This window comes from Festucalex cinctus, chromosome 15 (genome assembly GCF_051991245.1).
Source record: "Festucalex cinctus isolate MCC-2025b chromosome 15, RoL_Fcin_1.0, whole genome shotgun sequence".
NCBI classification, from domain to species: Eukaryota; Metazoa; Chordata; class Actinopteri; order Syngnathiformes; family Syngnathidae; genus Festucalex; species Festucalex cinctus.
Window position 1 is genome coordinate 18,339,608 of NC_135425.1, and position 14,307 is coordinate 18,353,914.

Sequence of the window (14,307 nt, forward strand, 5' to 3'; positions counted from 1 at the left end):
GACGAACTAAAACGGCATTCAATGATTCTCTAACTACATTTGCGATTCAAAACACACCAATTACTTTGGCCAGCAACAGCGTACCAATCAAGTTTGATTTTAGATATATGTCTGCATGTCCTACAAAACAAGAACAGTTGTAGCAAGGTGCATTTCTTCTGGTTCCTAAAGTCACACTCACATGTCCCATGGATTCTTGCTAATTAATTATCTCTCAATAAGCTGGTGATGCAACATTTGACTGAATGGGTTCACTGATTTACAATTATTCCTGGTTTCACATCCAACCAAGACAGAACTAATTCCGTCTTAATGTAAGTTCCAAGGATGTGAAAAGGTCATTAAATGGTTAATGCTTCCCCGACTCAGCTTCTATTAATTACATCATAATTGGTCATATCTCAAGGTCATTTCCACAATAGGATTTAATTAGTCGTGTGCCCACATTTATTACTGGATCCTGATTGTAACCTTGTAGCAATGCACCAAATGAATAATCTTGATGTGATGCCAAATGGGTTTTTGTTCCTATTTCAATGAGAAGATAAGTGCCAGCTTGCCAGCTTTCATGTCCATGAGGAAAGCCAAAGAGGGGTTGGGGTTGGTTGGGCTGTCTGAGGGAGGCTTTTAAACTGTCACTAGCTCCTTTTTTGCCGGAATCATCTCTTTAAAGTTACAAACAAACACTGCAGACATTTCACAGATTTCTGAAAACAACTGGATATAAAAATATAGTTTCTAAAATGTCACAGCGCGCACTCACAGCAGTGATTGGAGAGGAGGCCAGCATTTGAGGAAATGTTGTAATTTCACAGCTTGGTCTCTTTAAGAATTTAGGAGGCCATTTTAGAAAAAGTAATGCACTTTATATAGTAGAAATCTCACATAGTTTGTGTTTAGCCCCCAGCAGCATGTTGCAAAATACAGTATGGCAGAAATGGGAGGTCAGCCTTAAACATTCCTTGACAATAATGTTATATGTGATCTCACTAGTCGAATCATTAATATTACATTTGTGGAATAAGAGTTATGAAGCAAAATCCAGCCGTTTTTATCCATCTCAGGAGGCGGCCATCTCAAGGGACAACAACCAATCACAGCTCACCTGTTTTCTGAAGCTAAGCTGTGATTGATTGTTGCCTGAGCCCTGAGCAACATTGATGTCATCTTCAGTGGACAGCAAGTGGCAAAATGGCTGCCCCCTGAGATGGATAAAAACAGCTGGATTTTACTGCTTAACTCATATTCCATTAACGCAATATTAATCATTTATTTATTTATTTATTTATTTATGTATTTATTATTTTTTATTTATTTTTTTTAATGGGGTTGACTTTCCATTTAAGGCAAATGTTTTAGTATAGGACTTACATACAGATTTGTTTAGTGTGCAGCTACACCTGCCATTTGCACAATGACAGCCATGTTCCTAGTAAAAATAAGTCATGACCAGATGTTGTTGTACATAAAAGTTTGCAAAGAAAGTACTGCATTTGCCGATTAAAAGGAAAAAAAAAAAAAAAGTACAAAAGGTGTCCAAAAGGAATGTTAGGTATTGACAAATTGCATTGTACTTGCACTACTAAAAACAACCTCGCCTGTCAATTTGCGCTACTTGTTTGCCACTTAAAAGCAACAAATTTAGTTGCAGGAATCGAGCTGCATGGGCTGCTCTCCCACTGTGAGCTTTCAGCTTGGGAAAACAAAAGACTCCCCAGCCAGACAGAAGAAATATGTTTGTCCCGCCCAATCGTTGCTCAAGTGCTATAAAAGATTAAAGAAATTGAATTGCAGAGAATTAAAACAGATGACTGTGACATTACCTCACATCATTTTATTGAAACTGTGGGGGCCTTGCGCTGCGGTTCTAATACCATTAGTATGACTGGGCGCTTGTTCAAATGTAAGACAAGTATTTTATCAGTCAATGAAATCAGCTGCCCACTTGCTGTCAAAAGAGCAGAGTTGAGCTGTATATCGATACATCATCACAGTTTGCAGTGGAGATGAGAGAAACCTTGTCGCTGCAGGAAAATTAAATGAAGCAAATTTGATACTGTGCATATGCTACATTTTAGGAATAAGGGACTAACATTTTTAGAACATGAGTAAATTACATTCAAAAGCTTTCTTTCCAACATGAGCATGTACAAAAAAAAAAAACAATTGTCAAAACTTGTAGATGCCACACATTATTATATAGTTTACATTATTGAGTATGGTGTATTATATTTCCACTACAGTGGAAATATTGTGCTATGCTATGTACAATACAAGCAAAGGAAAATGTAATAAAATGTTCAGTTGGTATTTCAGCGGGGAAAACACATATTCTTTGTTTTGTGTTTTGGACACAGTGTTTGGATTATAAACTAAAGTAGTGCTGACTCCAAATCCCCCAAGTACCACATGTGGTTTTTCCTCTTTCATAGGCTTGTAATATGTGAACACCGGGAAATGAAAATTCTCCACAGGCGGTCACCATTGATTTGCAGTGAACGGATCCCACGTGAATTTCAATTATAGGATGGGTACCCAACAATGCCCTTCTACAATATGGCATTATGGCTTTAATTATTTGGTTGACTAATGCAAACACCCAGAGCAATTCAAAGAAGCTTAATGGATTTTGATAATTCATGACAATTTAAGAAAAGGTGGATTTTATATATATATATTTATTTATTTATTTATTTATTTATTTATTTATTTATTTATTTATTTGAGCATACCAATATCCGTTGTTCTATTTTAGATCGACTTTCAAATCAAACCAAAATCACCTGAAACACCTCACATGTGCTCATTTTCCTTTGTCTGTCATGCATAAGGTAAACAGAGACGGAATAATAATGACATTTTTAAATGTTACAATCTGTTTAGCTGGCCTGGACTCACCAGGGGTTTGGGTGGTTAAATGCATCGATTATCTGTATACTCCACTTCCTGTGTCATCATTTTTTCCCCCTACTTATTTCTGTTCCAATCATTTGTGTGTTAGGGTAATCATGCATGTGTCTGTGTCGTTACATTGACACGGCACAGTCACATTACAGACATTTAATTCATAACTGATTATCATCCACCTCTGGAAGACGCCTGTGTCTTATCTGAGGTTATCCATTTTCACGCATTTCAACCCATATCAGAATTGTGCCTCTTGGAAAGAAGCAACTGCAATTGTGTCACTTGGACTATGGAGTGTATGAATCCAGCTTTAAAGACCATTTTATAGCACAGCCAGAAACGCAAGATGATGATTGATATCTTTTTGAGTGGCATCTTGCCACAGTGGAATGACTTTGTCAACGTTACACAGAGGACATGATGGATCAACCACCACAGTAACTGTTTAGAAATTTATAGACTGGCAGATTGTTTGAACACAAACAAAACAAAACAGGTAGTACTCAGTCCCAAACAAAAACAATGTTGAAGAAAAAAAAATAATCCAGATGAATCAGGTAAAAAGCTCACGTGTTTGTCGCCTGGTGCAATCAATAATTGAATGGCAACATCAATTGAGACACATGGCGGTGTTTTCAGAAAAGCACCGTGTCAGGTTCAGGCAATGCGGAGCAGCTGCTTTGATGCCCCTGAAGGAAAGCGTTCTGACTGAAGTTTGTCAGTGCCTTAGTTGAAAACTTCATGCTGCGAGGGCTACAAAGTGCTGCGGCATTCCGTCGGTTCAGTGAAGGAAGACGGCCTGTGGGGAGCAAGGCACTTGAGATATTAGCTTTTACTTAATGACATTTTACGGCATGCAACATCTCTAACAGTATTTCATCAAGAAAGCTCACTGGGCTACTAGGTTCACATATTAAATCAGATGATCAAAAGAGTGAATGCTGAGCTCTTTAATTTGATTCTGAACACTAATGTCACCTTGCTAAAAATCACAATTGATATTCTATTGACCCTTTCCAGATTGAAACTATTCAAGTCTCCTACAACTCTAAGGCAAAGCCCTAAATTAGATTGTGACAACAATGTACCACATATTACCTCAGCATATAATCAAAATGGCAAAAAAAGGAAAAAAAATGTACACCTAATACCAACTATCAGATGCCATCTATAATACAAAGTTAAAGCATTTTATTCAACGATTCCAATATTGACCCATTGTTGAGAAACGTCCTTTTCACACTGCACTTGGTTTTCATGGGCAGAGCGTAGGGTAGCACTGAACAGGTCGTAAACCTGGTGCCATTTTCCACTATTTTTTTTAATATAAAGTGTTGCAATGGAAAGACCGACCTGGCTTTGCATTTAAGGAGGGAGAGTTGACGTGACAAGTCATGTGTGGCTGGAAGTCAACCCAATAGATGTTTTGGACAATATGTTCTATGCGGCCCCACTCGTCTAAATATGGTATTCTGGTAAATATTGTGATTGTGAAATATTAAGCAGCAAAATCCAGACATTTTTATCCATCTCAGGGGGCGGCCATTTTGCCACTTGCTGTCGACTGAAGATGATGTCAATGTTGCTCCAGGTCTCAGGTAACAACCAATCACAGCTCAGCTTCAGAAAACGTGACCTGTGATTAGCCATTGCCCGAGCAACTGTGATGTCATCTTCACTCGACAGCAAGTGACAAAATGGCCACCCCCTGTGATGGATAAAAATGGTTGGATTTTGCTTCATAACTCTCATTCCACAAATGTAATATTAATCAGAATGTCATGTTTCAGCTAGTGAGATCACATATATTATTGCCAAGAAATGTTTAGGGTTGACTTCCACTTTAACAGTTTCAATGCTTCGTGAACGGTTTGTGTTCAATACAAGTTGGAATCTTAATCATTGAATCTGTTCACAAGCTTAGCAACCAGTGTCAGTTATAGACATCATTGCGCTAGTCAACGTCCTTGCGCCATCTTTCTCCTCGAAATGCCACAAAAACAAAGTGCAGTGCTTAGAAAATGTAGTTACTTTGCATTCATAATGCAGTACGATTATCATGAGTTAAATCGTGCGCTACAGTACAGTGTGTTATAAAACATAACTGTTTTACAACTATTGTTGACAAATCATTTAAGTAATTGCTCATGTTAATGTTGCCATAAATACTGAAATAATGAATTTCGTTCGCAATAATTGCTATGATGCTATGATGACACTGTTTACAATTCCCTATATCCGCACTTTTTCTGGTCCTGTTTAGGTCAACAGTGCAATATGTCTTTCACTAGGTAATTATGAATAATTTGAGAAAACCTTTTTACATGAGATTTTGCACACACACAAAAAGAATAAAATACATCAAAGGGGGAAAAAAAGCCTCACCGTCATAGTCTCCTGATGGTGAACAGATATCAGCCTCATCCCACTCATAATTCTCATCAACAGAGGGCTTTCTGCCGGAAAGAGAGCATAAAATCTTTTCAATCTCACAATACACTTGTGCACTTCAGTAGACCCTGCACTGAATATTTTTCAGACTATTAGGCTAACACTAAAAGCCTTGTATCATCTACTCAGGATACTCTCCACAAGCATGCCACTCGGTATAATTTATTACGTCTTACCTTTGATCTTTTTCGATTGGGCCATCCTCCTGTACGGTTTCGGGTGAGCTGGTGTTCGTGGACAAACGACACAAAGACAAGCGTCCATTTGCAGGTTCCATGCTCCCTCGGCCACTGCTCGCAAAACTACTGTAGCTGCTTCCACAATCAGGCACTTCCTCGTACACTTCTGCCTCCGACTCCAGTGTAACTGGGTTATTGAGGGGCTTGTTTTCATCAGGTATTAAACTTCTGGAAGGTTTCGAAGTAGAAAGCATAACATTTTGCATGGCTTCCTGGTATTCATCTGGCCATTTGGCATGGTTGGGAAAGACAGAAGCGCTTCTTATCTTGTGGTCGCCAATAACAATAGGTTTATGTTTTGACCTTAATGGATTGCTCATAGGATGGTTCATCACAGGGGGTAAACGGTAGGTTGTTTGGCGAGCAGAAGGAACATTACTAGGATATTTGGAGATATCTCTGGCGGGTGAATATTGGTTATTTGTACACGAAGAGTCTGGATTAAATGTGGAGGAATCAGAATGTTTTTCTTTGTTTAAAGAGTCTATCCACGCATCAGGGGTCAGGAAATCCGTGTCTTTTTGTCTTCTTGTGTCGAGGCTCTGCCGTTGCTGCTTGGTGTCCCACAGTTTTGAACCTTGGCTCACAGCTCTACGCAGCTGCGGCTCTGAAGATTTATCTTGGTCGTGAAAGCTTGTGCTCCTCCTCATTTCTTCATACCGGCCTTTGCGAGGGCATCCTTCACGTACATGAGAGGCGATTCTGTGGTGTAGCAGTGGCTTTTTTGCAGGCTCTGTGACACTTGTTTCAAAGACTGGCTCATCCACGCTCATTTCAATACCCGTATTCCGCTTAGTGGGCTTGGGGAACTCGTCCTCCGCATCTTCGCAGCCTGGCCCGGCATCAAGAGTCAAATTGGATCTTTCGCCATATATTTGACAAAGCAAAGATGGATTGTTTTGTCTCGATGCCTCAGCGGAAGACTCATTTGTTTGCATTTCGAAGAATGTGGATTGCAGTACATCATCATAGCCCTCTGGTGCTTCCTGTACCCTTTCATGTCTCATTGTTGGGGAGAGATGTGGGGGTGTTAATCTGTTATTGGAAGAATGGTCTGCTCCCTCAGATTGGAGGGGGATCTCTCCGGTTAAGGACAGAGAAGGATGTTGATTACCAGCATTTATAAAAAAGGAATTTGGAGCAGTAGAAGGAGTGAAACAGGTCCTGTCTGGGATCATAGTGGGAAAATCATTCCAGTGAACAGAAGATGACGAGCAAGGGCTTGGCGAGAGACCAAAGCTCTCCCTGTAACTCTGTCTGTGTCTGCATGGCAAGGTGTGGCTCTTATATCCCTGAAAAAGCTTGTTACCGCCATTCTCTCTCTTCTCAGACACTGGCTTCTCTGTTTTTATTTCTTCTTTAGAACATCTGTACACTCTGTATTTCTGGAGTTCCCTTGCCAGTTCTTCCCTCTCCTTAGCCAATTTCAAACAGTGACTCAGGTTTCCCCTCTCTCGCTCGTGTTCCATTTGGAGAACCAGAGTGCTGACAGTTGTTAAAGGCTGGCCGAGGCTTGACCGTATATGTGGCAGCACTGGAAATGTGGGAGATATTGCTCTTTTGTGATGAAAAATACTGGATAAACTACGGCTAGAGCACATACTGTTCAAGTCAGGAAAGCCATCATGATTTCCCTTATGATCCGAGACGCCTCGATCTCGCGTGATGTCACAGGTTTGCCTTGATGTATTAGATTCAGATTGTTTGCATGGTGGAAGATCCACAGAAAGAACGAATGGTGGATTTTTACTGTCTTGTTGGTCTGAGCATAATGACGCAGACTTTTGAACTGTAAAAGGATGGTTACATTTTGTACTTTTCTTGCTTTGAACAATCAGTGCATCATCATATGGCGGGATTACAAAGCGTCCATCTGGACCTCTGGTGATCAACTCAACAGAGGGAGAAACGGGGCATGATTTGAGACACTGGAATTGATTTAGGCTTCGTCCGTGGTTAGAGAGGAGCTGCTGCTTGTGATGTTGATTCTCACTGTTGAAGGAGGAACAATCTGTCTTTGAGGAGGAGGTGGTAGAGGAAGTGGTGGGATAGAGGGCACTGGCTGGAAGTAGGCTTTTCTTCAACACACTGTCTGTACTGCCGGAGCCTGAAATCCTTCTGTGAGTGAGAGCAGAAATGAGGGGTGGAAGAAGAAAATAGTTAGGAAAAAGCGGAGGTGTCAGATGCAGAGAAAATAACGGGGTGAGGGAGAATGAGTCGAATACTTAAAAAGACCAGAGGAAATGAAAAATGAATTCGCTGGCACTATAACATATTTTCAGTAAAAAAAAAAAAAATCAGAACGGCTGGAAAGGTCAGTGGGAGGCACATTGAGGAGGACATGATCAAATGTACTTACATTGGTGGGGAGCACTTATAGATGGCAGGTGGGGGTTCTGGAAGGGAGGGAGAGGGGGAAAATGGTATCTAACTTACTACGTGGTACATATTGGCCAAAGAATAAACACAATTTACCCTACGTTTACCAACCACTAAGGCAATCATACTCTTTACCAAGCAATGTGGCATGTCATATAGACCATTTATGGTATTGCAATGGATCCATTGGTATGATTTATGAAAGAGGTTTAATTTTGCACTTTATGAACAACTGAATGGTTTACCATTCTGCTTCTTTTGGCTCCCTAGGTTCCTCCTGTGACTGATAAGGCAGGCAGACCCCAACAGCAAGACCAGCGCCAAACACATAAAAGCAACTCCGCCAATAATGCCAGCCAGTAACGGTTCTGGAGAGTCTCGCAGTCTGGATGAAGAAGGGTACATCTCCATTCCTGTCACGACATATTAATCGTAAATGCAGATCAAAGTGAGTAAATATTGATAGCAGTCTCCTAAAACAGTTGGGAAATCAATCTTGCTTTGCTTTTTAAATAGCTATGATTGTGGTTGGTCAAAACATGATCAGACAAATCCATTGCCTTTGAAATATTAGAGGCAACAGCTACAAACAGTTTCAATGTATCGATGTCAAATGGGAAATTGGTGTGGAGGGTATCCTGGCAGATAAAAGAACAGCGTGGACAGCTTTACATGATGAAAAGTATGTTTCGACAGAAAGTGCTGCGTAGTTTACTTAATCTGGACTGAAAACATTTAGCGATGAATGTTGTTTATTTCATTAGACAACAATGATATCAAGACAAAAATATAAAACCTGTATACAGGTATGTATATGACAAGGCTGCCAATAGTTACAAATCATTAAGTCCGTAACACTTGATTGTTCCGGATATTTAAAAAAAATGACTGAATAACTGGTCAAATTGTTCAAACAGGTTGAAAAGAAGCAAAAAATATATCTAGATAATTGTAATGCTGTACGAGTTTAACAACACACCAATTGCAGACTCTCAACAGTTCATTTTGGTTCATAGAGTTGTCTCATTAACAAGTTTTCCCTCCGCTTCATAAAATGCTTACGTTTCCAAGTGGGGCTTCCCAGCTGCAGCCCAGCCTGGGTGTCTCATCAATCAGGGCAGACGAGCTCTGAATATATACTGTATATGTGCATGTGTCAATGCTGTAGTATCTGTGCTTTATATTAAAAATTAACTCATTCACTGTCATTGACGGAAAAAGCCGTCAAATTACGCATTTTTTATTTTTTTTTGCTAGTCTGGCAATGAATGTGTTAATAATTCCATACACGCAAAAGTAAGTGGAAGCATTGGTCACACTGATATGTCGGGCTATATACATACTTTATGCCAGTAGTGGTGTTTCTATCACCTCACCAATCAACCAAGAGCAGGCTAGCTGTCATCAGATTTGCTAAGTGTGTCTAATCAACAGTGTACGTACACCTTTGAGGATCATTATCGGCAAATTTTAAAACTTGTATAGTTCTGAATAATTTGCGCACACAAGTTGTGGTTCTGATGAAACAGATAAAACAAGCGGGAATGTGTCGATCCCTCCATTTTATCTGAACCGTATAAAAATGAAACATTCATGTCACATTATCAAGATATGGAACAAAATACAGCAAAAATAGTAGCAACAATTCTTTCAGTAAGTTATACGCAGCAATTTCTATCGTTCAAGATTCTAATGGGCAACATTCCCAGGAGCCCTGCTCCAATTTCTGGGAAACAGGGACAGGAATAGAAATTGAGCTTGATTGAGTGGATTAAAACAAGAGGTGGGACGAGAATGTGAGGGGCCAGGTTGCTTGAACACCTACCCATGGTGGAGACATTGAGTGATGGACTGGGCTCGCTCAGCAGCTCACCGCGTTGAGTTAGCAGCCTCAGCTCATATACACAGTCCTGAGACCAACACACACACACGCACACACACGGGATGAAACCTCACTTTGTCAACACAACTGTGCTTGCAATGCTAATGAAGTTGATTTGAATTTAACTAGGGCGAGAGCAATAGAAGGCGGCACGGAGAGGAAAAAACAGTGCACAAAGATTGATAGAAGACAGAATCGTGATTGATGCCTCCTATGGAAAATTGGGTTTATAAAAGTAAAATTCACAGCGGTTGGTAGGTACTGGAAGTGCTCGGACAATCTCGGATATATATATATATACAATATACATTAGTTATTTTTTATTTAAAATGGCTTACCTTAAATAGAATCCCCGCATTGTTCCAAAAGGTAGAATCCTGGTTGGTTATTGCGCCTTTTGATATTGTGAATATTAAATCCTTGTTTTGGTGGATGCTGCATGCTAAATAAGGTAGTCGTAATGCACCAAAAGTATTTGCCAACCGTCAATACAATAGAAATGGAAGAATAAAACAAAAGAAAGAAAGGAATAAGATGAAGTAGTCATGTCAACTAATATGTGAGGCTAGTTTAGCATATGGCATCCACCACAACAATAATTTCCTAGTACAGCACTAAAAGACGCTAAAATCGACCAGGATTCTACCTTAGGCCACAATGCGACACAGGATTCCAGTTAAGGTAAGTTTAAAAAAAAAAAAAACATCTCCATAGTTTGAAATGTAAGTTTCGCCTACAACCTGAACTCATTTGTCATCATGATTAGAGAGCATAGATATTGGCCGCCAGCTGAGCTCTATTTTTATATATACAAGTTGCACCTGAATATAATTAATCAATCAATCAAATGTTATTTATATAGCACCTCTCATACATTAAAATGCAACTCAAGATGCTGATGTAAGTCACAGGACCAGCAAAACTATGAAAAAAAGTGACATATATAATCCAAAAAATATGGGCTACGTTAAGTGGATCTGCCTTTATTCTGATAAAAAAAAATGGGGCTACAGTATTTACATTATTTAGAGATTAGAATATTAATAGTTTAATACGTTTAAATCATTGCACTTTAAAATGTGTCCATTAAAAAGATTAACATTTCATATTGCTTTTTTTTCTTTTCTTTTTCTTTTTTTTAAGCTGTGATCTGTGTGGATGTGGTAACCGGATAAATTGGTCAGAGAACAAAAGAGTGGCAACGCAAACTTAATTTTTCTTATTTTCCACCCCCTTCATCAGGAATAATGTATCCTTTTGAACTAAAATATGGAACATAACCAATAGTTGCTATTCCTGTGGATAAGGAGGGAATGATTAGTGCGTCTAAGCTTTTATTAATGAGGAACCTCCATAGTCGTTTGCCAGTTCCAACTAGAACTCATTTATCAACAAAACAGACTTTAACTCGAAACAGGGTAGGCTATGCATAATGATCAATCAGGACAGACAAAACGGCAGACAGACATGGCAAAAATCTTTTGGTTGTTGTTTGTTTTTGTTTTTTTTTACCTTGTGCAAACCTGGAACGATTATCTCGCTACTGTTGGCACTAACATCTTCATCTAAATTGATCCACTCCCCTTGCTTGAGGCGGGACTGAAGAACAAACCCTGTGATGGATACGGCTTGGTCTTGTGGAAGGGACCAGCGCAAAACAACCCCTGCCGAACCCAAATTGGCTGACAGCGAGGAAGGGGGCTTTAGTTGACCTTTGCTTGGTGTAGGATCTGGTATGAGGAATGTGACAAAACAACAAGAATTGGTGTTAATGAGCCAGATGCGCAAAGTGGCAAATCTTAATCACAGTGTGGGAAATTGTTGTCCTGATGTGAAATGTTGAATGTTTAATTCTTTTACTGGCACACGTTCCACGATTCCATCAGATTCCGTCACATTTCATTGTAATTCCATGCACCAGCAGCCCATTGATAAGAGACACAATGCTGCCATCTGCTGGCCATAGTTAGGTGGTGTTTTTGATTCCACAACCAATTGACCAGGCAGCGCTGCACTTAGACGTTGCTCCGTCCATTTAAGAAAAAAAAAACCAAAAACCTAGATGACGTCATTTCACGTTTATGGCAGCATACATTGTGATTTTACTAATCGTTTTTAAACGTTTTCGGCAGTCAAAGAGTTAAGGGGAGTCAGGGCCTTTTTTTTTTTTTTTTTTTTTTTTTTTGTTGGCTGTAGCCTTCCAATAAAAAGTTTTAAAAAATAAAATAATATTTTTTAAGTGAAAAAATGGATGATCATTTGTCAAGATACAATCAGATATAATAAAACTGTTGATGGAAATCTACGACAGAAATATAAAAGGGTAAATGCGGAGTAGACTGACCTAAAGTTCGCGCTGTGGTAATTTCGCTAAAAGGTCCTGTCCCAACTTTGTTGTGAGACAGGAGGCTGAACTGATACTCGGTAGCAGGAGACAGGCCTGTCACCAACAAGGTGGTACCCGAGATGGAGGGTACAGGCACAGAGAACCACTCCTGTTTCCCTTCATTATCACGCGTTGAAATCTTTTTCACCCTGCAGGAGGAACAAGAGCGAGAGGCGAGATGTGAAAACAAAAAAAAAGGGGAGGGGAATTCTGGGAGTCTGCTTTTATGAAACATGACAGAAAAGTGGGTTTCATTAATCATTCATATTCATCACCAGTTCAAAATTTTGTTTCAAAGACAGCACTGATGTATCCCTACTAATGCACAGAGAGAGCGTGCCACTCCAATTAGAGTGATTGTCGTTATCTCCAGCAGAGCAGGGGTCCTGCATATCTATTTTATACAGAGCAAATTTTTTGACTCTTGAGACGGGGGGGGCGGGGGGGGGACGAAGATGAAAAAATGGATTCACCTATCCACAACTGAAGGAACTTTTGAAAATTATTAATGAAAGTCTTAAAATAAGGTTTGAAGCTCTTGGCTTTAAGTGTCATCTTTCATTAAAGAGGTCAAAATGTGAATTTATTAATGTGGTGGCGTTAATTGCACGGCCCTGGTTCAAGTGAGAAAAACAAGATGGCTTGCCATTAACTGCCACAGAGCTCCCACAACTACACAATCATTAATATTTCATTTCTCAGCCATTTGTATTATAGCCTTGCTTGAAATCCATTTTATGTCTGCAACTCGGCTCTATTTCAGGCAGGTCTTCGTGATGCAAGTTTAGTACAAGACAATCCCAGTTATGTTATTTAAATACGTATAACAATACATTCATTTTACATTTGACTTGTGCTCATTTGGGTTGTGGACACACTGGGATGGTCAATAACCAATCAATCTTTCAAATCATTCAGATCAAAATAATTCATATTGTACTGCCTTTATATCACCACAGATATGTCACAGACTAAATCATGATGATTTTTTTCCATCCATTAACTGCCTGCATAAAAGTTATAATTCATATGACCATATATACATAGAGCTGCTGTCGTATGACCACTGAATTATAAAGTTGTGCTCTGCAGTGACACACTTGTATTTTTTGGGAGCTGCCATGACGTTATAATGATATAATGAATTCCTCATGCTAAAGATCAATAGAGTAATAGCAGCGCTGTCAATGGCTGCCATGGTTACAGCCGGAGCAGAAAGTGGGAGGCTTTGCACCTACCAAACTGAAAATGTCTGTGCTGAACCTCCATCAAAGCCTGCCTCCCAGGATATATTGGCCTGCTTCACCCCCGGAGAGACGGACAGGGATGTAGCTACATGGGGGCTGGTTCCTGCGATGGGAAGAACACAGCGTTCATGTAAATTAGACAGAAAAAGCCCCTCTGAGACTCTGGACCGTGTTTACGGTCTGGAGGCAGAGTGGAGGCGAAGGCATTCGGCTTGAGCGGTGCTTTTATAGGCATGCACCCTCACACACACACACACACACACACACACACACACACACACACACAAAAAGTCATTAAACCTAATACAGCGGAACCTATAAGTCAAAAGTCCCGAGGTTGTACAAGAAAAATAGGTCTCAAAGTCTCACACAATTTGGGAGTAGTAGTTTAAATTGACATCATGTATACAGCAGCTCATTTAAACGGTCATCAACTGCATAAATGGCTGCATGCATTTATTTATTTTATTTTATTTTATTTATTTATTTTGGGGGGGGGGTTGTTTACTGTGCTTCTTTATTCTGACACATATACCAGAATATATAACGTATAACCAGAAGTTACCTGATACCACCGCAGTTAAAAAAAAAAAAAAAAGCTTGTTTCAAGATCTGTTATGTAAAGTTAAAGTAGCACAACACTTTTACAGCAGATAACTTTTATGACAATTAAAACTTTTAAAGCATTTTTGAGTAGCTATAAAATCACGATATAAAACCATTACATTATAGGCATGTAATAATATTCAATCGTCGCGATACGGTATTGTTACAATATTAGCGTCACAATACGATAATTATCATGATATTGTACGG

At 39.5% G+C, this 14,307-nt stretch overlaps 1 protein-coding gene across 1 annotated transcript in view; it reads right to left on the reverse strand.

Moving 5' to 3' along the window:
* Positions 1-1,819: 1,819 nt before the first annotated feature.
* The window catches only part of LOC144002424 (protein turtle homolog B-like), a 30,613-nt gene continuing 18,125 nt past the window's right edge, over positions 1,820-14,307 (reverse strand). The window contains exons 10-18 of the mRNA XM_077497637.1: positions 13,483-13,594; positions 12,203-12,393; positions 11,371-11,588; positions 9,802-9,886; positions 8,222-8,389; positions 7,957-7,993; positions 5,535-7,715; positions 5,293-5,363; positions 1,820-3,706 (exon numbers count right to left, since the gene is read on the reverse strand). Of these exons, the coding sequence (XP_077353763.1) occupies positions 3,543-3,706; positions 5,293-5,363; positions 5,535-7,715; positions 7,957-7,993; positions 8,222-8,389; positions 9,802-9,886; positions 11,371-11,588; positions 12,203-12,393; positions 13,483-13,594 (3,227 nt within the window). The 3' untranslated portion in view covers positions 1,820-3,542. The remainder of the gene's footprint in view (positions 3,707-5,292; positions 5,364-5,534; positions 7,716-7,956; positions 7,994-8,221; positions 8,390-9,801; positions 9,887-11,370; positions 11,589-12,202; positions 12,394-13,482; positions 13,595-14,307) is intronic.